The sequence below is a fragment of the Acinonyx jubatus genome, chromosome B4, assembly GCF_027475565.1.
Source record: "Acinonyx jubatus isolate Ajub_Pintada_27869175 chromosome B4, VMU_Ajub_asm_v1.0, whole genome shotgun sequence".
Taxonomy (NCBI): Eukaryota; Metazoa; Chordata; class Mammalia; order Carnivora; family Felidae; genus Acinonyx; species Acinonyx jubatus.
In genome coordinates, this window is record NC_069387.1 from 13,755,161 (window position 1) to 13,781,170 (window position 26,010).

Consider the following 26,010-nt stretch of genomic DNA (forward strand, 5'->3'; position numbering starts at 1 on the left):
TCACTGCAAATTACATACACTGATGCTATAATTAAAATTAGTCCTTTAACGGGCCTGAAGAGAAATTCAAGAGGGCTCTCTATAATCAAGCTGCAAAATTTTTTTAAACGAGGAAATGCATTCATTTATTTTTAAACTCACTGACATTTACTGTACTCATTACACTTGAGAAAAGTGACTAAAGAGGTGCTCAGGTTGGTAATCTCTGACATCGAGGGAGATAAGCATGAAACACTATCAAAGAAATCACTACTTTATTGATTTACGGTCCATGCAGTTTAGTGCACAGGCGAGAGTTTACAGTCACATGGCAAGACGCCCAACACCTACATCTGAATCTGAAATGTGGCCTGCACAAGTTACATAAACTTGGAAAAGCCCCCTTCTCCTCATCAGTTGCTACAAAGGTTCAACAAGAAAAATGTATACACGAAGTAAGAAGAACATACCAGAAGTTCAAAAAATTAGCAATTATTTTACACACCGGATCCTCTGCAGCACAGAACCCAACAGAGAATTCTACATCTCAAGTCCTTTCAATGAGAATTAGGAGAAAAAAAAAAATCCTTCACATATTCCTAATGCACATAGGGGGAAACTTTTTAAATTAGAAATTAATTTGTCAAGGGGGACTAAGAACCACTGAATCCATTTGATAAATCTTTGTTAGGCCGCCAGTATGTTCAGTGCACCAGATATGGCAAAAATCAGAGCCTGCAAGCACGGCGTCCGTGCCCAACCTACTGGTGAGCAGACAGGTGGACACACGTTCATGTTCTGCAGACATGTTTGGAGGTGTCAGCCTTGTTTATGATCTCCTTTTCTGAAAAGGATCACAGATCTCACTGTGGCAGGAAGGGCTGTAGGGCCTCTGGCAGGGATTATCACCTTCAGTGGAAACGTTAGCCAGACCTTGAACTTGGAGAAGGAGGCAAAGGTGGGAAGATGTAGAGAACACACTCGGGGAGAGAGGACCCCCAAGAACATGTGCGAAGCCCTGGCCCAGGGACGGGCACGGACAGGAAATCAATCCCTTTGGTGAACAGTGATGTCTGATGGCGAATAAGTTGTTTTCTGCCCTACGCTATAATCAAACCTCTCCCCCTCATTATTCACAAAACCCTCAGTCAATGGTGTGCACAACAGCCTTACCTTAGTGGTTCTTGGGGGCAGGGGATGACAGACAACAAAGTGACCCAGGGTCAAAGGTCTGAGGAGAAAACGGAAAGGAGCCTAAAGCATTTGGAGCTAGCGAGGGGCAGGCTGAGGACCCTGAAAGCCTCAGGCTCTAAGAAACCGCAATCATCCTGTCTGAGCTTGAGCCACTGTGTTCAGATATTAAAGAAAAGTGTGATTCTAGGATGTAAAAGGATGCAGAAACCCTCAAGTTATAGAAAGATAGGGGAAAAATCCTAGAAACTTCTAGACTAAAAGCAATTCAAAACAAAGAAAGAGTAAGGTTTCCTATACAAGAAAGGGAAGCAGATTGGCAGAGAAATAACATCTGTGCCACTAAATGCCAGATGATAATAAAGCATTTGTGGAGTTTGGAGAAAAATGATTATTACAGAATTACACGCATGCCCAGACTGTGGTTTATGCATGAGGACAAAAGAAAGACATCTCTAGACATACAAGAATTCAGAAAATATATCATCTGCATACTCCAATAAAAAAAAAAAATGAGGGGCACCTGCATGGCCCAGTTGGTTGAGCGTCCAGCTTCGGCTCAGGTCATATTCTTCGCAGTTCGTGAGTTCAAGCCTCGCACGGGGCTCTCAGAGAGCCTGCTTTGGATCCTCTGTCTCCCTCTCTCTGCCCCTTCCCCACTCACTCTGTCTCTCTCAAAATAAATAAATAAACTGAAAAAAAAAAGAAAAACTACTCAAAAAAAGAAGGTATGGTTTACAAGGAATAGTGATAAGCAACAAAAAAGGAAAGTCTAAGAAGTTTTTGACAATATGGATGTGAGTATAATGTAATAGTTAAAAAAGTTTTAATGGAATATAAGGGCAAAAATAAAAAAGCTACATGGAATTAAAATTCCAGACTATTCCAACAAAACCTAGAACATGTAAAGGAAGGAAAAGTCAAATATCCTACGTGTTTTGTCTTGGTAGAATATTTTAGATAATGGTTAATTTTTGACATTGATAGAGAAATACAGATAAAAACATACTTGTTCAAAACTTAAAGATCATTCTCAGAGTTTCGAAGAAAAGTAGGGTATAGAGCTAGAAGGAAGAAACGTCGAATATCCAGGAAAGACAACAGAAGAATAAAGAAATATTCTGAGTACCAGAGAAGCTTCAAGAAGTCAAAAGCAGGATATGATCTGAGTTGTCCACAGAAAGGGCCATTTAAATTTAAATTAATTAAAATTAAATAAAATTTAAAATTCAGTTCCTTAGTCACACTAACCACCTTCCAGGTGGCTAGTGACAGCTATTGGACATTCCCATCACTGCAGAAAGTTCTAGCAGACAACACTAATAGTCAGTGAAAAACATAGGGTAACAAATGAGTCCATGTAAAGTTTGATCTCATTTATGTTAAATATGTACTTTTTAATATACATTACAATGTTAGTGGATTAAACTGTCAATAGTGGTTTCTCTAGTCAATAAGATGACCAGGTGCCTTCAACTCTTTATACACTTTATTGTTTGAATTTTTTTTAAGTAGGCTTCAAACCCACTGCAGAGCCCAAAGTGGGACTTGAACTCATGACCCTGAGATCAAGACCTGAGCTGAGATCAAGAGTTGGGCACTTAACTAACTGAGCCACCGAGGCACCCCTGCTTGAATTTTTAATACTGCATATTTTACTCTTAAAATGAATAAAAGTCAGAAACATATTTTCAAATACAAGAACAACAACAACAAAAAATCAACTAACTTTTTCTTGAACTTGGTACAGAATTTGGTTCCACTCCCTGAGTTAACTAAGCAACTGACTTTAACTCCTATATATTTAGTGTGGACACTTGTGTTAACAAACAACTTCAGCATGATGAAGAGTGTGTCCCATACCTTGATATTTTCCAGAGTTTAGGTAAACTTCTGGAAAAAGTTTGTTCTGAGCCCAAAGTGATATCACATTTCAGATGCAAGTCAGAGCAGACATTTGATGATTTCAGACTGTTACTGGAATTGAGGGAGTTCTTGGGCATAAGCTGTTAACACACCTTTCCATTTAGATCTACACAGTTGATAACAGATCAGATTTCAGAAAGGGCAGCTTTGAATTATCCTACGAAGTTCCCACAGCCGGTCTCAATGATACACAGATAAAGTCAGAAAGAACAATATACTGTGCAGAGAATAACTTCAATGTCCCCCCTATATGGGGTGTGGGAGAAGAGAGGTTACGTTCTTTGTTCTTTGTTCAATCCAAAGATTTAATCTTTACCAAATACCAGACCTTCATTTTTCTAAGGAGAAAAAAAAAAAGTCTTAAAAATGTCTCAGAATAACCCTCAAATACTACAACTATTTCATATCTACCTCAGGGAATAATTTGGCCATTCATCTGCCAACAACGGCATATTCATAAATGTTTATGTTACTCCCTAGGTAAATATTCCTGGTAGCTGCCTCCTATTCCACCACACTGAATATTGAGGAAAACGCTCTTGGTGGGAAGGAGATAAAAGCCATCAATCTGTCTAGGAAAATGTTTTTCTCTTTCCTTTTTTTTTTTGCATTGTGAAAATCAGTGTTGGTAAAGCCAGAAAAGGGATTTGGTTTTGTTGCCGACCTGAACGCTAATTTTATTTGGGGCCAATTGTGTGACGATGCCTCCAACCCTGGCCAATAACTATGCTCCATGTGAGGTGTGGCAGGACGAGTAAGAGATAATTACCACCACCCAGTGTACTTTACAAATGGGGAAAAGATGCATAAAATGGGGCAAGGACCAGAGGTGCCTGGTGGCTCAATTGGTTAAGCGTCCAACTTTCAGCTCAGGTCATGATCTCATGGCAGTTCGCGGGCTCGAGCCCCACATCAAGTTCCATGCTGACAGTGCAGAGCCTGCTTAGGATTCTCTCTCTCCCTCTCTACCCTTCCTGTGTGCACCCTCTCTCTTTCAAAATAAATAAACTAAAAAAAAAAAGGGGGGGGGGCAAGAATGAGAAAATAGTGAAATTTGCCCTGTCCTCAAAGTTTCCCCAAATCCCTTCCGAAGAAAGTAACAGAAACCACCTATGCATCAAACAGAGAGAAGTATTAAAGGTCCATGAGTATTTACCTAACCTCAAACCCACCTGGGAAAGCTGCACGGGAAGTCACCCTAAAGGGAACCTCTTTAGTAGCAGTCAACCCCAGTAGAACAGAAACCTTCAGTCATCTGAACCCTTTCTAATTATTCACATAGAAAGCTGGACTGAAGTAAAATTTCATCCACTTAGAAAGTCTTTGTTAAGAAAATTCAGTACAAACACAATTACTTTAGAACTTCCAATTTGCTTGACAGTTTTCAAGTTCCCTCCATGCTCTTTACAAGGTTACTTCCCCTAATTGTGAGGCATATGTTACAAGGGAGTTATTTAAACAATCTAGGTAATCCTTTATTGGTCTTTTCACAGAGCATAAAACATTTCATTCATGGGCTTGAAATATTATCCACAAAAGCGCAATGATCTTTTAAGTCCATAAAGAAAATTCCATGAAAATGAAAGAAGAAAAGCATACATAGTAATGTTGACGTTTTGGTGCAAAAGAATCTAATTTGGTATTTTCCTTTTATCTAAGGCTCTAGTTGCAACTAATATGTCTAAAACAAGCAGTAAATACATGACAGCTGACCCCTGAACATCGGGGGTGTTAGGGTTCTGAATGCCTACGCTGTCAGAAATCTTTGTATAACTTTTGACTCCCCCAAAACTTAACTGCTAACGACACAGTGGTGACCAGAAGGCTCACTGATAACATGAGCAGTCAATGAACACCTATTTTGTATATATATTATATACGGTATTCTTGCAATTAAGCCAGCTGGAAAAAAGAAAATGTTATTATGAACATCATAAGGAAGAGACAAAATATTTGCATAGTGTGCTGTATTTATGAAAAACATCCGTGTATAACCGGACCTGTGCGTTTCAAACCAGTGTTGTTCAAGCGTCAACTGCATACTCAATAGTGGGAGGAAATTAATTCCTTCTGGCCACCAGGATAGTATTTAGTAAATTACTGCTTTGTGTACTGAGACCCATACCTCGTGGCCTCAAAGCGATAATTCATCATTCTTAAGTAATCTCTACACCCAACGTGGGGCTCGAACTCAAGACCCCAAAATCAAGAGTGGCAGGCTCTACTGACTGAGCCAGCCAGGCGCCGCTTCAACAATTCATCATTAAAAAGTAGAGTGTTTATCTACGCATTCCTCCAAAGGCTCCTTATTTGTAATTTAATTTAAACTGGTAGAGAAGGAAGAGGTCAAGCAGAGAAAACCTCTTTTCAAATGTTAACATTTACAAACTGGAGCGATGTAAGAAAAAAATCCAGGTTTCACTGAGCCATACCATCAGTACACAAGTCAAATAAAACACGAATACCCCCAAATCTGGCACACACCATCGAAATTCAAACCCCCCAAAAAAGCAGTCCAACAAGCCCAGCAACATGAATTTTTACTGCTCTCCTCACATTTAACAGACTACCAAAAAAAATCCATTATATCAATCTCTTACCACTAGAAGCTGTTGTATTATCCGTTCTTGGTTAAAATACTTGTCTACTGGGCATCTCTACATTTCGAGTAACTATGCTAATATATGCTATGTGAATGTACAAGACTGAAAACCTCTGAAGGGGACAGAGAGATGCCTCTGGGTGCCGATCCGGGAAATTCACACAGCCAAGGAAGCCACGGCTTCCCAGATCAGTGGACACACAGATAAATAATTCTCTGTAGCATGGACGTTCTGGACTGTGTAGGCAAGAAGGTACAGATCAAACCTTCCAAAGACTTAATAACAGAAATTACAGCGGAGAAGAGAAAAGTCCAGGGTCTCCTCAGAAAGATAATGGACAGGTGCTGAAGTTATTGGGGTAACCCGTCCCATGTGCACCTGGGCCCATTCTAGCACTAACGCTATTGTCTCAAAAGCAAATTTATATTTAGCTAGCTATCACAGGCACATTTCTATCACTGCATAAACAGAACTCAGGCTCAGATTTCTGTAAGAATTTCCTTTCCTCTTAAAGAAATTCTAGACTTGAATTGTAACATTCGGTACTTGGAGGCGCCACCCAAGAATTCATTACAAAAAAAAAAAAAAGCGACTTGCAAATGGGAGAAAGATTTAGTCAGCTTTTCTTTTTCTTGATCTCTTTTAATATTTTCTAACACATTAAAAGCTCAGTAAAAGTTCTTTTCTTAAACAAATCTCCAAGCAGACGTTAAACAGAATGCAAATGCTTTACACTTTAAATCGTCAATCACTGAAAGAATCCTCTCCATGAACTGAATAAATAAGCCATCTGTGTCTAAGGCCTCCCTATCATGTTTTCAAGCTGACCCACTTCTTCAGTCACCACGGTTTGCAAAATCTCACATCCAAGGGGCGGCAGGAAGTGCTCGGTACCAGCGCAGTGTGAAGCCGACGGGGTAAAAGGGTAATGCAAACACCACCTTTAAGGACACCAGTCTTATTTAAAATGACCGCCTCCCCCCTCCCAGACTCTAAAAACAGAACTTCAATACCCTTAACCGGAAGCAATCTTTTCTCCAAAGCGAGAGCAAATCTAGTCTGCGGGGGAGAAAGAGGAGCCGGCCAGTGAAAAGGAATCAGAGGAAACCTGATCGGGTGCTAAAATCCTTGGTGCCTCTGGCTTTGGAGATCAAACACCCGCTTTGCAAGCAGGATCTGTTCAGACCAGCGGGAGCTGGCCCCCAAGCCTGAGCCCAAATCAGCGGACCGGACCTGCTTTACGGAGCTCTGCAGGCACGCCGGGCAGTGGCAAACCCGCGCGTCCGCGGGGGCTCTCCGCGCGGGGCGGGAGGGTACAGCGGCCGCGAAGCACAACTTTCCGCAGTTCCGCGCCTCCAGCGAGCAACCGACCCGGCGCAAATGTCAAACCACTGCCCCCCCCCCCCCCATCAGCTCCTCTTTTTTTTTTTTTTTTTTCTGGAGGTGGTGGCGGCTGGGGGAGGGGTGGGAAGGTCTAGAAGGACTTAAGGAGAGGATGACAAGGAACGGAAGGGGACGACTTCCCACAAACGGGGCCGCCACAAAGGGACGGGGACCGCGCCTCCCTAGGTCCCGCCGAATCGCACACCGGCCAGGACCGCACGTCGCACCGCGGGCCGGGGCCGGACTCAGGAGGCGGCGGGGACGAGCAGGGGCCGGCCGGCCCCGCGGCAGGTGACAGCGGCGTCGCCGGTCCCCGCACGGGGGCCCGCGCCTCCCCGCCCACCCCGGGCCTCGCCTCCGCCGCGCCGCCCGCGAGCCCCCGGGAGCCGGACCTCAGCGGGCCTGGGGACCTCCCGCCCCCTCAGAGCGGCCCCGGCCCCGCCCGCGCCCCCGGACCCGGCGTCCGAGCGCAGCCCGCGCCGCGCGCTCTCCCCGCGCCCCGTGCCGCCCGCGCGCCTACCCTTTGGCGTGCTCCGTCTCCTCCTCATTGTCCCCGTCTATCCCGCACGTGTCCTGGTCGTCCAGCTCCAGGCTCTGCTGGCTGGCCGCAGACTCGCTGTCCTCCGCCATCGCGGCGGCGCGGGCTGGGGAGGCGGCGCTCGGGGCCGCGGGCGTGGGGGGCCGGCACGGCGGCGTCGCCAGCAGCTCCCCCTAGTGCCGCCCGCCGTCTCCTCGGAGCCAAGAGCCGGAGCGCCGCGCCCACCGGCCCCGCCCGGCCTGGGCCCGCCCACCGCGGCGGGGGCGGGGAGGGGTGGGCACGCCTCGCGGCGCCTGGGGCGGGGGGAGGGGCCGAGGCGGAGACTGGCGGCGCGGGGTGGTCGCGAGCCCCGGGGAGGGTGCGGGCGCCGAGCCCCTGGAACCCGAGCCCGTCCCGCCCCTCATCTCTGCCGCAACACGCAGACTCCCAAATCCGTGGGTCTTCGTTTCGGAACGCGGTCCCCGCGATTTGACACCTCTACAGGTTAGGAAGCGCTTTTAACCATTGCGGGGATCTTCAACCCAAGAATAGGCGTGCCGAGGCTCCTGATTTCTAGAAGCCTCCCCCACGGATACATACACGCATACATACAATTCCATTTCTTGTAACCGTCTTTCCAATACACTGTAAAATCAAAAGTCAAAACAGAGTGCTTCCCACCTCCCCACCTCCCCATTCCAACAGACTGGCAGGCCTAAAACTCTTAACAGAGAAAAATTCTGAGCTGCCCTGTTTTCAGTGGACATCACAGGCAGTCCGCTCAGAGCGCAACAACCATCTTGGGGGAATTGGGGTAATCCTGTCCGTGGCTCTGGGGGACTGGACAGTGTCACGTAGGCCACTTTGGCTCCGCCAAGGAGAAGTCATAACCTAGGCCTCCAAGCAAAAGTGGGTGGTCTTCTGGCTGAAACGTTCTGCGTCGCCTCCTGAATGAAGAAGTTTCCACGAGCTGCATGGATTGCCAAATAAAAGGCAGGTGACGTTCGGGCTCTTATTTGCTGTACGCAGTCTGTACACAGCAGCCCTTCCTTTGCTTTCCTGTAACGATTGGTGTTCAAAAGTCCTCCCAGACCGCAGGAAGGTTTTACGGTCAGTGGATAGTTATCTGAAACTGATCAACGAGCAAAATAGAACTTTAAAAGCCACTTGAAATTTTCGGTGTGCGTCAGTTTTTTTGCAGAAGGTATTGGGGGCATTTTGTGCCTCCCCACCCCATTCCGCCCCCAAGGGAGACTATGCCCTTAAAATGCACTGAGGTGGAGCATATAAAGACAAAAATTGCAGAGCGATTTCAAAGCCCATCAGCCTTTTGTGACTGATGGTGTTGAGCCTGCTAAGGTTCTGTAAGAAGTGTAAAAAGGGGCCAAAACATGAAGGAAATCTAATACTATCTTTCACAATTGCAACTATTTCTGAGGCAGAAAGTCACTTGTGGCCTCTGGCTTCAAACTCTGGAATAAAGGCAAATGTAGATCACAGAGCTTCCTGCGGCTTTTGCCTGTGAACATGAACAGTCGGATAACTGTAACCTAGTTGGGTAACCAGCAGGATCATGACCAGGAGCAAGTGTATCTGACCCATCAATAACCTATCGGGAAGGTTCTTGAAGAGATTTTAAAAATACAAAGCAAAGGAAACTCAGCAAACATATTTATTTGGATTTGCAAGAAGCTTTGACTAAAAACCTCTCAGAAAAAAAAAAAAGAATAAGAAAATAATCCTGGAGAAATAAAATGAGGGCATCAAAAATCAGTTAAACGCTGGAAAACAATGACAAACAGGGAACATCTGTTCCCCAGAATGGAAAGGAGTTGGCCCAGACGTCTGTTCAGTACAGGATTGAGGTATTATATAATACAAATGTTTGCCATTGTAAATCACTTGAAGGAGGGCAAAGTTTGCAGATGACCCGGGAGATTCCTAAATCCTATTGTCATGTACAGAAACTATTTCTAAAAATGTTTGCTTCTTTCCCTGACTTAATCCCAGAGTTTGGGGAATTAGAACCAAGGGGCATCTTCCAGAATCTCAGGTCCAAGAGTGACGTGGGGCAAGAGAGTACCATAGAGTAGCTATTAGTGTTAGAGGCCCTGGAGAATTTCCTACCCTGCTAACTCATCTCCTATTATAGATGCAAGACCATAGCTGTATAATTGGTCTTATTTTATTTAAACGATTATAACTTTTTGGTTTTTAAAAAATTGGGGTCAAATACACATAATAAAAAATATACCATCTTAGCCATTTCTAAGTGTGTAGTTTGGTAGTATTATGTATAATCATGTTGTGCGACCAATCCCTGGAGCTCTTTCATCCTGAGAAACTGAAGCTGTGCCACTAAACAACTCCCCATTTCCTCTCTGACAGCCAGCATTCTGCCCTCTGTCCCTATGAATGTCGCTACTCTCGCTACCTCCTATACACGGAATCATGGGGGATTTGTCTGCTGGGGGTGGCTTCACTTAACATGATATCCTCAGGGTTCATCTGTGTTGGAGCCTGGGTCAGAATTTCCTTCTTTCTAAAGCTTTCTAATACCCATTGTATGGATATAAACATTTGTTTCTCCAGGTCTCCTTCCATAGACATTTGGGGTCTTTCTGCTTCTTGCTCTTGTGACTAATGCTGCGATAAAAGCGGATGAGAAACATCATTTTGAATCCCTGCTTTCAGGTTTTTTTGGCTATATATCCAAAAGGGGAATTACTGAATCATCTGGTAATTCCATTTTTCATGTTTTTTGAGGAACTGACACAGTGTATTCCATAGCGGCTGCAACCATTTTATGTTCCTACCAACAGTGAACACGGGTTGTAATTCTCTACATCCTCACCAACACTTGTTATTTTCTATTTTTTGTAATGCTAGTAATCCTATGGGTGTGAGGTGATATAACCAGAGATTTATATAGAACCCTTGTTTTTGCTTGTAAAGTGCATTTTTTTAGACCAAAACAATAATAAAAAAATTGTAAAGCCACATCTACTACAACGATAAAATGAACATAGTTACTGTGGTCCGTTAAATAATACGAGATGACTAACTTAGAGATGCCTTAATTACAATGAAAAAATTCTTACATAAGTGAGTCTATCATTAGAAGGAGATTACACATTAGCTGTAAAGTAATACTGCATAATACTTAACCTCAAGATATATTTGAAAATTGTCTCTTATTTTCATCTCTGGAGACTATAATGTAGTATACTATAGGATACTGTAGGATACCTACAGTATCCTGTAGGATACTATAATAAGATTATGGAAAGAAGCAATTAAGAGAATTTGACAACAGGACTAAAGGAAAAGCCCAAGAAGTTCATGTTATTTGCGCTCGAAATCTAAAGGTTCATTTTGGAAGGGTAGTAAGTGGAGGACCCAACCTACCCCATTTTTTCAGAGGAGAGGAAACTATTGATATAGTTGAAAAGAGATTTAATGAATCAGAAGATAGACCTGAGAAATAACCCAGAATGCAGTTCAGGGAAATACAAAGATGGAAAATTTAAAGTTAAGAAACGAACTTGATAGAACAAAAAGATTTAGCATTCATTTCACAAAAGTTCCAGAAGGAAAGAATGAGTTCCAGAGGGAGAAGATAGTGGAGAAAAAAGGAGTTCCAGAAGCAAAGAATGGGGGAAGATAGTACACTAAAACCTTGGATTGTGAGTAACTTGTTCGGCAAGTGTTCCACAAGATGAGCAAACATTTCTAACAAACTTTAACTTAAAAAAATTTTTTTTAATGTTTATTTATTTTTGACAGAGAGAGTATGAGTGGGCGAGAGAGAGAGAAGGAGACACAGAATCTGAACCACGCTCCAGGCTCTGAGCTGTCAGCACAGAGCCCGACGCAGGGCTCGAACTCATGGACCCTGAGATCATGACCTGAGCCGAAGTCGACTGCTCAACCGACTGAGCCACCCAGGCGCCCCTAAAAACTTTTAACTTGATAAACGAACAATGTCTTGCAATATGAGTAGTATGTGATGCCAAACATCACATGATCACAACTGAGCCAATGGTTTTTCTGTCTCTCTCTATGGGATTGTGGATGATCATCTCCCATGCTCCGAGGCTCTGTCTCAGGCCACGGTGTTTAGCAGAAATCAGTGATTTTTCAGAGTATTGGAAGGTGCCCAGAACTGGCACTAGTGTATTTTTTGTCACTTTAAAGTGGACAGTCCTTTGCTTCTCCATACAAGAGTAAACTTAGGAATGCTTGGCTTCATTCTAGGTCATTGAATAGCTTCCTTGTTAAAGTTGCACAAAAAGAAAAAGATTCCATCGAGCCAATAGATAGCAGTGATTCTGTTAGTGATTGTGACATAACCTTCTCTTGTCTCCCTCATACCAGCCACAAAGGTTTTCAAAGGTAAGTGCAGGTTAATTTGTTTATTTTTCTCTATATTTTGTATTTTCTTTATTATTTTGTATTAAATTACAGTATTATAATGATTTTTATATGGATGTTTTTGGGTTGTGGAACTAATCATCTGAGTTTCCATTATTTCTTATGGGGAAATTCGCTTTGATATACAAGTGCTTTGGATCACAAGCATGTTTCTGGAACGAATTATGCTCACAAACCAAGGTTCTACTGTATTTGAGGAAGTAATGGAAGTGTATTTTCCATTGGTTAAAAAAAAAACAAACCATGAACCTTTGGATTTATGTATTATCAAGTTACCAGCAAGATTTTTTTCTTTTTTTTTTAATGTTTTTTTTATTTATTGGGTGGGGGTCGGCGGGCAGATAGAGAAGGAGAGAGAGAATCCCAAGCAGACTTCGGATGTTAGCTCAGGTCCTGATGTGGGGCTCAATCCCACAAACTGTGAGATCATGACCTGAGCTGAAATCAAGAGTCAGACACTTAACCGACTGAGCCCCCCCAGGCGCCCTAGAAATGAACCCAATTCTTAACCTCTCCCTGTATTTATACCCTTTGCAGTATGACTTTGGCTCTCTTTCCAGGAAAAGCCCTTGAATTTGGGCTGGCTTTTTGACCTGCTTCGGCCATTTGAATGTGACGGAAATGATGGTGTGCCAGATTCAAGATTAGGCTCAAGAGGCCTTGTGTGATTCCTCTCTCTCTCTCAATCTTTCTCCCAAAATCCTGCCGCTGCAACAAAGACAAGCCTAGATAGCCTCCCAGAAGGATAAGAGACTCCATGGATAGGGATAGTCCAGATAAGACCATCCCATCGTGAACCAACCATTAGCTCACCTGCCCTCTGTAGATACACTCATGATCTCAGCAAAGATCAGCAGAGCTCAGCCTAGATGAGCAGAATCGCTCAGCAGACCTGTAGATTTGTGAGAAATGAGTGGTGTTTTCTCAAGACACTAAATTTTGTGGTGTTTTGTTACATGACAATTGGTAACTGACACAGAAATTGGGACGTATGGGATGCCTGGGTGGCTCAGTCAGGTAAGCCTCCAACTCTTGACTTCAGCTCAAGTCGTGGGATCAAGCCCCTCATCAAGCTCTGTGCTGGGTGTGGAGCCTGCTTAAGATTCTCTCTCTCCTTCTGCCCCTCCCCCCCCACCTCTCTCTCTCTCTCTCTCTCAAAAAAAAAAAATTGTAAACATAGGATGTTGCCACACTAAATGTGTGCTATTGGCTTTACAATTAAGAAGGAAGCAAAGATTGGAAAAGTGGTAAGGAAACCATAAAAAGCTAAAAACAATACGGTGTCCCATGTTGTGTATTTTCAAAACATTTGGGTAAAATTCTTGTGTTTAGTAACTTACAAGATAGAAAATATGTCTCATATACGTTAGACTCAAGAAAGATCATTTCGAGGCCGAATATTCAAAGTGTCAGTTGGTTACCCTTAACTGCATGTGACAGGGTTCAGCAAGAAAGAGATGAGCTAAGGAAAGAAGCCGCCAGTTTGCAAGCAGCATTGGAAGGAATCTGGAAGGACCAGAACTTGCAGTCTTAAAGACAGACTCAGTCCTGCTTTCCAGCTGTGATTGCTGTCTGTATAACAGGGGATGTTTGGAAAATGCTGCCAGATCCTAGTTCGCACTTTCCAGTCGATGCCCCCCAAGCCCTGCCCATGACTTTTGCATCGTACTGCCTATTCCTGAGAGCTGCTCTCTTCAGGCTCCTGTTTCACTTTTTTTTTTTTTTAAGTGACTCCCTTTCTAATTGTTAAGCAACCTATGACTACATGCATTTGAGAAGCACTTTTGATGAGCACTCAGTGTAATTTTCACCTCTGACTGCTCAGCGTTCTGCTGAAAAGTTTTCATACTTGCTCAAACCAGTAGGGTGGGACCACAGTGAACCCTGCAGACCAGCTGCATTATGCAACTTCATGCCTTGCCTCCTGGAGGACAAGGTGGGACTTCAGGGCTATGTGAATGAAGGTGCCGGGGGATGCAGAGATGATGCCATGCCATGAACTACAGGGTGCCCTTACCTCTGTAAACAAGAACGTCTTTGAAACCACACTGCTTGCCCAATCCCTTGAATATATCCAAGCTTTTGTCCACCGGGGCTTCACCAGATAGTGTATTGCCAAAGTTCCTCTTTCGTTTATCGATAAAGATGATACATTTTTGTGTTCATATTTTAGCAATCATATGTCAATATAAACAATGCCGGTCTCAGGAAACATAACGTAGTGAATGAGAGCATGAGTCTGCAGTTGATTCTGGCCCGCAGTTGCCACCCTCTAACACGCTGACTCTGGACTTGGTGATTATCACACTTTAGTATTGTCCTGTGTTTGCATTTCTCCTGGACACTGAGCTCCTTCAGAATGAGATCCGTTGTCGGTCATCTTTTCAGTGTCTTAGAGGGGGCCTGGCATATAGCAGGCCCATAATGACATTTTGTTGAGTCAAATTTAATTTTAGCCTCCTTCCATCACTGTGGTCTTCCCCAGGAATCACAGGCACAATTTTCTGAGAGCTATGTGCAAGGACTGGTGAGCAGAATTTCCAAGGCTGGAGCACGGGCTCTGTGGCTCAGCACACACAGTTTTAGTTCCACTTGGTAAGAGCGAAATGCAGTCGTATGTGTCAAGAACTGCGAGCGGTCCGAGATGTTACCTGGCTCACAAGCTAACAAGTGGGCTTGTTACGGTGTTATTGCTGCTAGAAGACACGAGCTTCCTAGTTCAGAGACAAAGGACTTTGTCTCACGGCACAGTAAGATGCAGGAGTCGAGTGTATTTGTGTCAGTTCTTCTTGTCCCCAAGTCCCACAGGGGCGATGCAAGTGACTGGCTGCACTCTCAGGAGTATACTTCTCAGGAGAAGAAGCTTGACCTTAGGGAAACAATTGTTTTTTTTTTTTATTATTATTTAAAAAATATTTTATTATTTTTTTTATTAAAAAATTATAGGGCACCTGGGTGGCTCAGCATTAAGCATCTGACTTTAGCTCAGGTCATGATCTCACGGTTCTTGAGTTCGAGTCCCAGACGAGCCCAAGCCCTGCATCGGGTAAGCCCCGCTTCTCTCTCTCTCCCTCTCTCTCTCTCTCTGCCATCATTCACTTGCACCCTACTCTCTCTCTCTCAAAAAATAAAAAATAAAAAATTGTAATTGTGGTAAAATATATGTAACATAACATTTGCCCCTGAACATTTATGCCCTTTATTGGGAAAAGGGTCTTTGCAGAAAAAATTAACTTAGGGAGCTCAAGACGAGATCATCCTGGATTACCCAGGTGGGTCCTAAATCCCGTGACAGGTCCTTTTAAGCGTGAAGCAGAGGGAGATTAGACAGAAGAGGAAGACACGGGCACCCAGGAGAGAAGGCCATGTGAAGATGGGGGCAGAGATGGGGATTATACAATCCCATGCCTAGGAATGCTATGCCATGGGAATACCAGAAGCTGGAAGAGGCTAGGAAGGATTCTTCCCCAGAGCCTTCAGAAGGAGTATGGCTCTGGTGACACCTTGAGTTTGGACTTCTGCCCTCTAGAACCAGGAGAGAATAAACTTGTGTTGTTTTAGGCCACCAGATAAGTTTGTAGTGATTTGTTATGGCATCCCCCAGGAAACAAATACATCACACTTAGCAGGTATGAGTTTCCTGGAGGAGATGGGCTTTGAGATGAATTTTGAGTAAAAGGAAGAATTCTTGAATCTCCGGTAGACAGCAGGAGCCTCTGATGACATATTGAAGGGGAAAGACGGAAACCACATGCCTTGTGCGTAATTGGCAGGGAAAGGATCTGAGAAGTGATATAATTAGGATAATTTGATAAAGAGTCTTGAAATCAAATGTGAATAAATTGAATCCACCGCAGAAGCACCCACCAATTATGTTGTCAAAGATACAGGTGGGGGAAATGGATGTAACTACAATGTCTTGAACTTCTTATGAGGAACAGCATCTGGAGGCGAAACTGCCAGTTACTCTGACTTGTTTCACATGAGAAACGACCCCAGTCTGTCCCAGAGACTCTGCAATAGACGAAAAAGCAAAACCAAAACAAAACATAAAAACCAAGCACACACTTTTAAATAAACAACAACAAAAATCCCCTAACATTTCAATTTCAGCAATGAGCCGGTGACAGGAACGAATGCAAGATTGTTCCGAGGTGCTGTGTCTGAGGGAGAGTGACAATGGACAATCAGATGATCCAGGGGAAATGTGTTAGATGCTTAAATGTAGTTACCCAGCTTTCTTATAAATACAGTGAGGCACAATTGCATTTTAAATTAATTCCTAGCATGCCAGCCTTTGCATTTTTTAATGTTTACTTTTACTTGGCACGTCAAATTGATTTTTTCTTTTTTCACAACAAATATCCAACAACTTTCAGGAGGATAAAATCCCAGGTAAGCAGTGTTTTCTGTGGTTAACGAGTATTTTTGGAGTATTTCCTCCGTGGGTGATGGGGAGGGTGAAACAAATGTGTGTTTGCTGGACGCCAGGGATAGAGGCAGAGACTTTCTTAGATATTATTTCACATGATCTCTACAACAGCTCTGTCATGTAGGGATGATTCCTATTTTCCATTTAGGAATCTGAGCCTCACAGAGGTTATGTAACTTATCCAAAATAGCGTCTTAGCAAATTCTTCTAGCACTCACAGCACTGGTGCGGTTGTCTGCTTGTGAGAGCAGATACTTGCGTCCACAATGCACCACCCTCTACCTGTCATCAGCATCCACTTGCTCCTGTGACACTGTAAATGGCAACTACTCACCCTTGCCAGAAGCGGCACTATGACTCCTTTTATCAGTGAGACATCAAGATGCCCCCTGCGGGCCCAGGGGAGACCTGAACGAGTGACATATTCATGGAGCTGATTCAACTACCGTGAAGCCACTTGACAGAGGGGAAGGATGGGAAAAGCCTGGTCTTCGTGGGGTCACAGACCCTCTGAGCTCCAGGACCTCCCTGCCAGCCTCTTGTCAGGGAAGAAAAAGAATCTCTTAGGGTTTCGGGTTCCTTGTATTGGGATATCCTGTTACCTGCAGCTGAAAGCATTCCATCCCATATGGGCAGGCCAGGCTTGTCCCCGGATGCCTGTGATGGGGTTTTGGAGGGATGGGGGTTCAGAGCTGATGGCCAAGAAAGAATTCTTGAAGACGTCTTTGGTGCAAAAAGTGTGATTTTTATTCCAGCACCGGGACAGGACCCGGGGGCAGGAAAGGGTGTACTGGGGGTGCAAGCGTGACTGGTTATATACTAATGGAGTTGGGGGAGAGAGAGGCAAAAGACAGGCCTCCAGAAGGACGTTGATATGCTAAAGAGGACTCTTAAGATACCTGAGGCCTTGCTATTGTCAAGCTAAGGTTGTTCTCCCGCTAGTTAGTAAGGCATTAGCATCAGGACGGTAGGGGGTTCCTGGAGAAATGTTCTCTGAACTTCCCTCAAGTATTTGTCAGTGGGCTGCTGGTTATAAGGAAATTTAATTTTACCTGCTTTTTCCTTCTTGCCTCTGTTCTCACATCACTATGGAGGGGAAGGTGATATTAGGGGCTCCAGGAAACAGAGTCTTATAGGTTTCTGGAGATTAGGCTATTGATAAGATTGCCTTTTTCTTTTCTTCTTTTTTTTAATATTTATTTATTTTGGGGAGAAGGCAAGCAGGGGAGGGGTAGAGAGAGAGGGAGACGGAGAATCCCAAGCAGGCTCTGCGCCGACCACAGTGAGTCTGATGCAGGGCTTGAGCTCACAAACTGTGAGATCATGCAGGACCTGGGCTGAGGTCAGACGCTCAACCGAATGAGCCACCCAGGGGTCCCAGACTGGCTTTATTTTGTAATTGGCTAAGATATCTGTAAACTGATGGAGACTCCTGGCCTGCACCACTGTGATCCCTATCAGTTAACCACTGGTTTTTTCTTTCCTTTGTTTTTGGGCAGCCAGGCGTGCCAGAGGACTGTCCCGCCTATCCCACCAGTGAGGGGAGGTGCTAGCTTGTGCCCGGTCCTCAGCCAGGTTCATGGTCCCTCATCACCTGGATGCTCACCACCCACTGGAAGGGAGAGGGCCCTGCCCACAGCTCACTGCCTGGGAGACCAGGGCAGCTGCCTCCGGAGGGCAGGACCGTCAAGACACCTGCATGAACACATCCTTCAAAAGGGGGGTTGAAAATCAAATTAGACTCTCTTTTGGGAATTTGAACTGGAGATTTAGGAAGTTTTTTTTTTTTCTTCATTTAGCACAGGGTGGAAAAGTAAAAAAGAAAGAAAGAAAGAAAGAAAGAAAGAAAGAAAGAAAGAAAGAAAAGAAAAAAAAACCCGGAGGCTAAGAGAAAAGCTGAGTCATGTCAAGGTGGACTCCAGTGAATACCCACCCATCCGTAAATTTCCAACCCCTCTTGGAGGGTAGGATAAGCGGAGGTGAGAGGTGGTGGGGGGCCAGTTGTCCTAGATTACTACGTGTTCTATAGAAAAAGCTTGAGGCCTCAGCCCTGCCTCCACTGAAGGTATAATGATCCCCTGTTTTCAATTTCATTTATAGTTTCTGGGGAGAATTGGTGGAGGGGAGAGGAGGCTAAGCGAGCCCATGCTGAGAGTACTGTTTAAGGTAGGTTAGCGCTGCTGTTTGCTCCCTAAGCTTGAAAGGCTTAGGAAAGCAGACCTTGGATTCTTGGAAAACACCTGAGCTTTACTTGATGCTGAGGTTCGTGCAACCCCAGGCCAGGGACTCGGGGAACTCAGAGCAGCCTCAGGCTTCCCCTCCACTGACACGACCACGCCCTCTCCTTGCCCCACTCTCAGGACCTCATTTCACCTGGATCGCCTCCTCCGAGTCCCCATCTCCATATACAGCCATATGGGATGTTGAGGCTTCGATATATGAATATTGGCTTCACCATAGGAATGTGTGGTGGCTATGGAGGGAGACACATCTCAGTCAGTCCTGAGGGCCTAGAAAGTGGTAGCTACGTCTGACTCAACTTCTAATCCCCCCCAGGAGAACACAGTGCTGACATAACACAGTGTCAATAATTGCCAGTTCAGGGAAGTCATAAATGAGATGACAGAGCTAGGATTTTAACTTGGGCCTTCTAAGCACCAAAGCTGGGCTTCGCAGCTGGACACCATGGGGAGTTGGAGGAAGAATAAGACTTCGCTGGCCCTCTGGGAACTTCATCTTATCATGGTGGCAAGCCATCCAACTGAAATAGACTACGTCATAAAGCATCATGCCATGGTGGGTGGGCTGGCTGGGAGGTACGGAAGAGGTTCCAGAAAGGGAGGAACATGAGTTGTCCTAAGAGGCTGGTTTGCTTCAGGACTTTGGGGAGTAGAGGGCAGGGAAAGGAAAGGCTCTCCAGTCAGAAAATCTTGGTATCTGAGACCTGAGATCAATGTCTGAGAGTCCGCATGATGGTCCCGGAGGCAGTGAGGTGACCAGTTGGCCTAGAAGAGAAGTGTAGGAGGGAGAGGACAGCAGGATGAAACCTGGAGAGCTCTGGAGGATTCTGAATGAGAGGGTGACTTCTCGAAGTCTAATGTAACCTCTCAGGTCACCTGGTTGGCTCGGTCGGTAGACCATGTAACTCTTGATCTCGGGGTTGTGAGTTCAAGCCCCACATTGGACATGACGCTTACCTAAAATAAATAAATAAACAAACAAATAAATAAAATAAAATAAACTCTCCACTCAGGACATTGGGTCTGACATTTTAACCAACCATATAAAAGTTACTAGAAAGGGTGCCTGGCTGGCTCAGTTGGTGGAGCATGTAACTCTTGATCTTGGAGTTGTGAGTTCAAGCCCCATGTTAGGTAAAGAGATTACTTAAAAATAAAATCTTTTTTTTTTTTTTTAAAGAAAGTTACTAGCAAATGTAATCCTTTCCTCAGTAAAAGAAATTATTTCATGGCTATAATAATTAATGGTGAAGAGTTTAGGAAATACATTTTTTCATGGATTATTGATGTTTGCAGAAGATGCTACCATTAAAATTTTTTTTAATGTTTATTTTTGAGAGAGAGAGAGAGAGAGAGAATGAGTGGGGGAGGGACAGAGAGAGGGGCAGACACAGAATCCGAAGCAGGCTCCAGGCTCTGAGCTGTCAGCACAGAGACCAACACTGGGCTCAAACCCATGCACTGTGAGATCATGACCTGAGCCAAAGTCAGATGCTTAACTGACTGAGCCACCCAGGTGCCCCAAGATGCTACCATTTTAAAGTCAGAAGTGCATCCAATATTCATGATGAAATTTTAAGTGAATTCTTTATATGACTAGGTATATCTTTTCATATATTTTTCAACCAGTGTATCAGATTGTATAACACTTGCAGTCATGCTTCATGCTTTAATTTGTATTTCGTTTTTCTAAAATTATTTATTGTCTGGTACAAGGGAACTCAAGGAAATCTTTTAGAGATCAAACCCAACACCAAAACTTTTGTATATTTACTTTTCAGAGCTTTGGGGAGAAAACTCTAAAAATACTATATTTTTCAAAACAGAATAACATGGCAGGTCGCATGTAGTTGAACATAGCAACTGAAAACCACACCAACTCTTGGGAAAATATTCAGATGGCATGATAACAAGAACTATTCTCTAAATGTTAAGAAATTCGAAGCTTGAAGGCCATTATGCTCCCACCCTCCACTATAGCCAATGGGTCATCATATCTGTCCCCAGACACCACTCCTTGGGTCAGCCTATGCAGACAGTGATGTTTGAAAATTATTGCAGAAACATTTAGAGTCTTTAATACAAATTTAAGTAAGCCAGCTCTTGGGAAGTGTGGCCATTTGAGAAAGCTCCTTCTTATATGGTTATGTGTATGTCTGTGACTCCTTTTAGTGGTGAAACATGAAGAGAAGTCAGCTTTTTAATTTTACATTGCTTTCAGATCATCCTTTTGGATGACGTCACACAACTTTCCACGCTTAGTGAATTGGTTGGTACATTTGTTGTATTTAGTCTTTCAATCTTTGTATGCATACCATCACCCCAACTGTGTCTGAGCATATTTGGGGCTTAGGAGAATAATTATTGAGACCATAAGAGTCAAGCTACATTTCCTTCAATGTGAAGTTTAACAGTGGATTTTGGATCGAATGTTCTACATCCCACTATTTTACATCAAGCCTTTTCTTGCTGTCATTCTTCAAGTCACCATATAGTTGCCCTGCCAGCCTCTGCCCTTAGCTTCTTCCTTGGATAATGTACAAAGAAATGATGACAGGTGTCACTTTTTAGAGATTTTTCAGGGACCAGATCTCCCTGGAGGGCAAATACAGTGTGAAAAGTAAGGGAAATATTTCATTTTCAGGAACATCAAATAAAAGCTGTGCTGTCTAGTTAACAAAAGGTTTACAACCTATTGGAAATATGTAGGAACCCCTCCCTCGCCAAAATGGAGTCCCAAACCCTTAGACACTTACTTCCTGGCTCTTCCCCTCTCCATTTTGCCAGCTTACTTTTCACGGGCTTTGCAATGAGCACGTGCCAAAGAACTGAAAGTCTGCATCACCTCAGGGAATGCACATTTGCTCCAGTCAGGCTTACATGGCCTTACATGGGCATAGGCGACTTCCTGGCAAGGCCGAACCTCTGTAGTACGCAGCCAATGAGGAATCAGAGGAGGGACTTCACGCGAGGAGATTAATTACCTGCTGTAACCGCTCTGAATGTGTCTGTCCACCAGACACCCCCTCTTGCAAGAACATTCATTAAAGCCTCTCTTCACTGTGCTCAGAGTCTCTGCGTCCCTCCTTTGATGGGTCAAGTGGGTTTATTTCTCACATATAGCATAACAGAAAGTAAAGAAAGGTGAAATTGACTGTGGAGGGGCGCCTGGGTTACTCAGTTGAATGCCTGGCTCTTGATTTCAGCTCAGGTCATGATCCCAGGGTCATGGGATGAAGCCCTGCATCAAGCCCCTTGCTGGGTGTCGAGCCTGCTTGAGGATCTCCTTCTCCCTCTCCTCCTGCCCCTCCCCACTGCTCATGCCCACTCTCTCTCTAGCAAAAAAAAAAATGAATAAAATAAATTTTAAAAATTTATTTATAATGAAAAAAAAAAAGATGTTGACCATGGTGAAGCTCAGGTTTTCTTTGGCTCTCCTGTGGGTTCTTCCACTGTGGCCTAGAGCCTTTGATTGTTCAGGCTCTTAGCAGAGGAGGAACAGGCTGGTACTTCCAGACTCCTGCTGTTGCTTTCAGCACAGACGAGCCTGACCGAAGGGATGAAGGAAAGCTGAATTTCTAGTTCCCTTTCAACTTCTGGCTAAGCCGTCCTTCATTCTTGGGTAAGAGTAAGGATCCTGAGTGGATGAGTGGAGACGAAAGTATGGGCTCCGTTTACTGCCTGCCTCCTGCCTGAGCACTCATGCTTCCTCACCAGGGCCTGCCTCTGACTTGACACCTTGATCTGGACTGTGGAGTCAGGTTCATTTAATTCCTGGCTCTGAACTCCTGGCTTCTTGGTGTATCCTCATCTGGCATCTTGCATCTGGCTTCAATCCTGGGTTTCAGAACCTGACGCTGCTTCCTTGCTTCTGCTCTTCTAGCCTAGATGCATCCCCCCTGCTGTTCTGCATTCTCCAGCTTGCTTTCTGACAGGACAGGCCAGGGAACATCGCTGGGTCCTCAGCTGGCCGTGCAACTGGCTACTGGACATGTCCCAGCAAATACAGTTCTCTCTTAGGTGCAGGCTCCTCGGGTCTTCCCTGTGAGTCACCGCGCAAGTGACTGTACTTGGTCATGGGCTGTATGTACAAGGTCTCAAATGAGCCCTTGGTGGGGATTTATTATTTAAAAAAAAAATTTTTTTTTTGACATTTACAAAATTTCATTAAATTGTTTTTTAATGTTTATTTATTTTTGAGAGAGAGAGAGAGAGAGAGAGAGAGAGAGAGAGAGAGAGAGGGAGAGAGAACCTGAGCAGGGGAGGAGCAGAGAGAGAGGGAGACACAGAATCCGAGGCAGGCTCCAGGCCCTGAGCTGTCAGCACAGAGCCCGACGTGGGGCTCGTACCCACGAGCCGTGAGATCATGACCTGAGCCGAAGTCAGTTGCTTAACCAACTGAGCCACCCAGGCGCCCCTGCGGCCCATCTTTGAGGGGATTTAGAGGCCCAGCATTATCGGCAGAAGCCTGGGCAGAGAGCAGGTGTCCAGGAAGTGGTAGAACGCCTGCAGCTCGCCTGGTGGCAACAGCTGTGAAGGCCGTGTTCTGTTTCCAGGTCAGCATGAAGTGTTATAAACGACGGCTCTCCTTGTTTGCGCCCCTGGTCTATGTTGATGTGAAGAAGGGACCCCCTTGAGCCTGCCTTGGCCCCTTCCCACCCCTGGCATCCTAGATTTCCATCTTTGGATTCCATCAGAGACAGTATACCACTCACCCCAACCCCCAAATCTCAAGGGTCCCCGAAGATGTTTATTTCCGCTCAGATTTACAAAATAATGCCCTCCACCTGCCTAGGGTCCCCGTGCTCCCTCTCCACCCCATGTGATGCGACAAGCAGGACAAGATCTAACCTGTCCTGATCTCTAAGTCTTTCTATGTGACTCACTGTAGCTGCGAATCTCAGGGCCTGACTTGCCTGCCCCACCCCATCATGCCCCAGGGGCAGCGTTCAAAGAGGGAGCTGGGGAATGTTTCAATACCTCTTGGAAGTCAGTTACTTTAGAATGCACCTCTCTGCTCCCACGGGTGCCCTGAGGGAATTCTGTTCCCTGCTGCTGCTGACAGGATGGGTCTACACACGGGGTTGTCTCCATCAACCCCTCCCCTGGAATGTTAGCCTGCCCCCAGAAGAAGTTCTGCCACCTCATGGACAGAAGTGCTCCTTCCTTGATTTCCCCCTCCTGACGCAAAGCGGTAGCCTACCCACTGTGGTCTTGTTTCTCTCAATCCTCACGGTCATTTTATTTCAGAGATCTTACGGACCTTTATTCCTATGTGTTGTTGTTGTTGCTGCTGTTTTCACAGCTAACAGACCCGTCTGTGGGTCTGTTTAAATACCACAGAGAAGGGATTGGGGTGTGAGTTTTCTCATATGGCCTTAGCACCTTATGTAGATGGGACCATTCCCCAGGAAGGCAATTTTGCCAAGCCGAAGGTACCAGGTCCTACTAGACCTTTCTCTCAAGTCAGTGGATGCTGCTTGTCTTACATTGATTCAACTGAAGTGATTCTTCTAAGAACTGAGAGCATCTGACTGAGTCTCTACCTTTAATCGTTGCAAGTAAGTAGGATATCTAAGGGGCAGTTTCTGCTTCTACAAACCTTTGGCTCTAATGCCTTTCCTTCTGCTGATTACCAGGAAAGGACTGTCAGTGTCATCTTTTGTGTCCACGAGCTCTGTGTTCCTACATCTGATTTTCAGTTCCTCTTTCTTTTACAAGCTAGAGGGTGATCTTCATGTCTGCCTATGAAGATAAACCCTTGGTGCAGTGGATAGAGAGGCTGGAAGAAGGTTTACTTACGTCAGAATTTTCTGAATTACCTGTTGTACTGATAGCCTAAATCACAGCCCATTTTCTTTTGCAGTAGCTGTGACAGTGTGACCCATCACCCAGCACATTCTGCACTCCCCTACTGTGGCGTCTCTCAGACTTGTGTTGCATCGGGGTGACTTCTGGGGGGCTCCCGTGAGTAATTTACAGGCCTCCAATCACTTCTCCCTCATACACCAAGCGACTGAATCAGACGAAGCGTTCTTCAGCACCAGGCTTTAGAAAAAGAAAAAGCCTATTTAAGCGTATATGAACAAAAGGAAAAGATACAAATTGCAAATGAAAACATAGGCACTTTTAATTTCATAACCCTTGGCCCCACGGTAGGATGTCCTCAAAGGCTGGACATTTTCCCTCACGAGGGATTTGGTGAGAAAAGGATACAGAAATACCAATGACTGTCTTAAGCCAGGACTTGGCTGACGCTGAGCCTCCACTCAGTGGTGTTTTTGGTTCTTACAGAAGGTCAAAATTTCATCTGAATAAGCCAGACATCGCTGCAGGCAGCCCTGCATGGGCTCAGCCCTCCTACAGAACTCTTCTCACGTCCTAGGTCCTCCAGCCCATCTTTTTGGTCCTTCATCCCCAAGGCTATTACAGCAGACAGGAATGGCCTGTCTTTTATTGCCCCATATCATTTTTACATAGGAGCGCAATGCCGATGGATACCAGACCTCGGTCCATTTCTCTGTTCATGTTGGGCTGACTGGTTTGCTCTATGGAATGCCTTAAAACGTCTGTCTCTGAGCTCTGTGCCTCAGCACGGCTGTAACAACGTACAACAGGGAAAGCCCCAACCCACAGGAAAACTGCTTCACCTTTCATGGTCCTAACAAGGTGAGAGGATCACCAACATCACTTCAAGTTGTGCTTTGACACTATGACTGCTGGTGTGAGGGAGCGTTGTGGACAGAAACCTGTTGTGATTATTCTGTTACCACAGGCCTTTCTTCGCTGCCCGCTGAGAAATGACGCTAAAGATTGAATGATATCACATGAACTAAAACGTGATACACAATTATTAGAGGGTCTCTCCTCCGGTACTTCAGCCCCTAAGGATGTAGATATATGTGAGAGGAATCATTACAAAATCTGGAAAGTTAAAGATGGGCTACATCGAACTCTTATTCAACAGCAAAATATTGCTTAACGGAACTCACCCGCCTTCTCCAATAAAGAAGGGGACGGAGACTAGTTAATGCAAATTCACTTTAAAAATAGCAACATATAATTTATGCATAGATATTTTCAGCCATCACTCCCCCAAATATCTTTGCTGCTGAATGCTTCCGCTAGGTTGTGCCAGGGAATCCATATGTCGGGCAAAGAGCAGGGGAAGAAATTCACCAGGTAGATCAAGTTCCTGATGTGTTATCTCTGAAGGCCCCCAAATGATTCTATCTTTAAAGGACAGCCGTTTGTAGAGGGTTGGCCGGCCATCACCGCCTGTCACAGCTGCAGACCGCCTCTACC

General features: G+C 44.8%; 2 protein-coding genes across 5 annotated transcripts in view; both read right to left on the reverse strand.

Annotated features, from left to right (window-relative positions):
• The window catches only part of NMT2 (N-myristoyltransferase 2), a 78,523-nt gene extending 70,715 nt beyond the window's left edge, over positions 1–7,808 (reverse strand). Inside the window, exon 1 of one of the 3 annotated variants that reach the window (XM_027073500.2) lies at positions 7,603–7,806. In XM_027073500.2, the coding sequence (XP_026929301.1) occupies positions 7,603–7,712 (110 nt within the window). In that variant the 5' untranslated portion in view covers positions 7,713–7,806. Of the gene's footprint in view, positions 1–7,602 lie in introns of all 3 variants that reach the window. The other 2 variants (XM_027073501.2, XM_053225333.1) reach the window with 2 other exon arrangements.
• Positions 7,809–22,931: 15,123 nt separating this feature from the next.
• FAM171A1 (family with sequence similarity 171 member A1) overlaps positions 22,932–26,010 on the reverse strand; it is a 158,895-nt gene continuing 155,816 nt past the window's right edge. For both annotated transcript variants that reach the window (XM_053225335.1, XM_053225334.1), the window contains one exon: positions 22,932–24,753. The gene's annotated coding sequence lies outside the window, so the exon portion shown is untranslated. The remainder of the gene's footprint in view (positions 24,754–26,010) is intronic.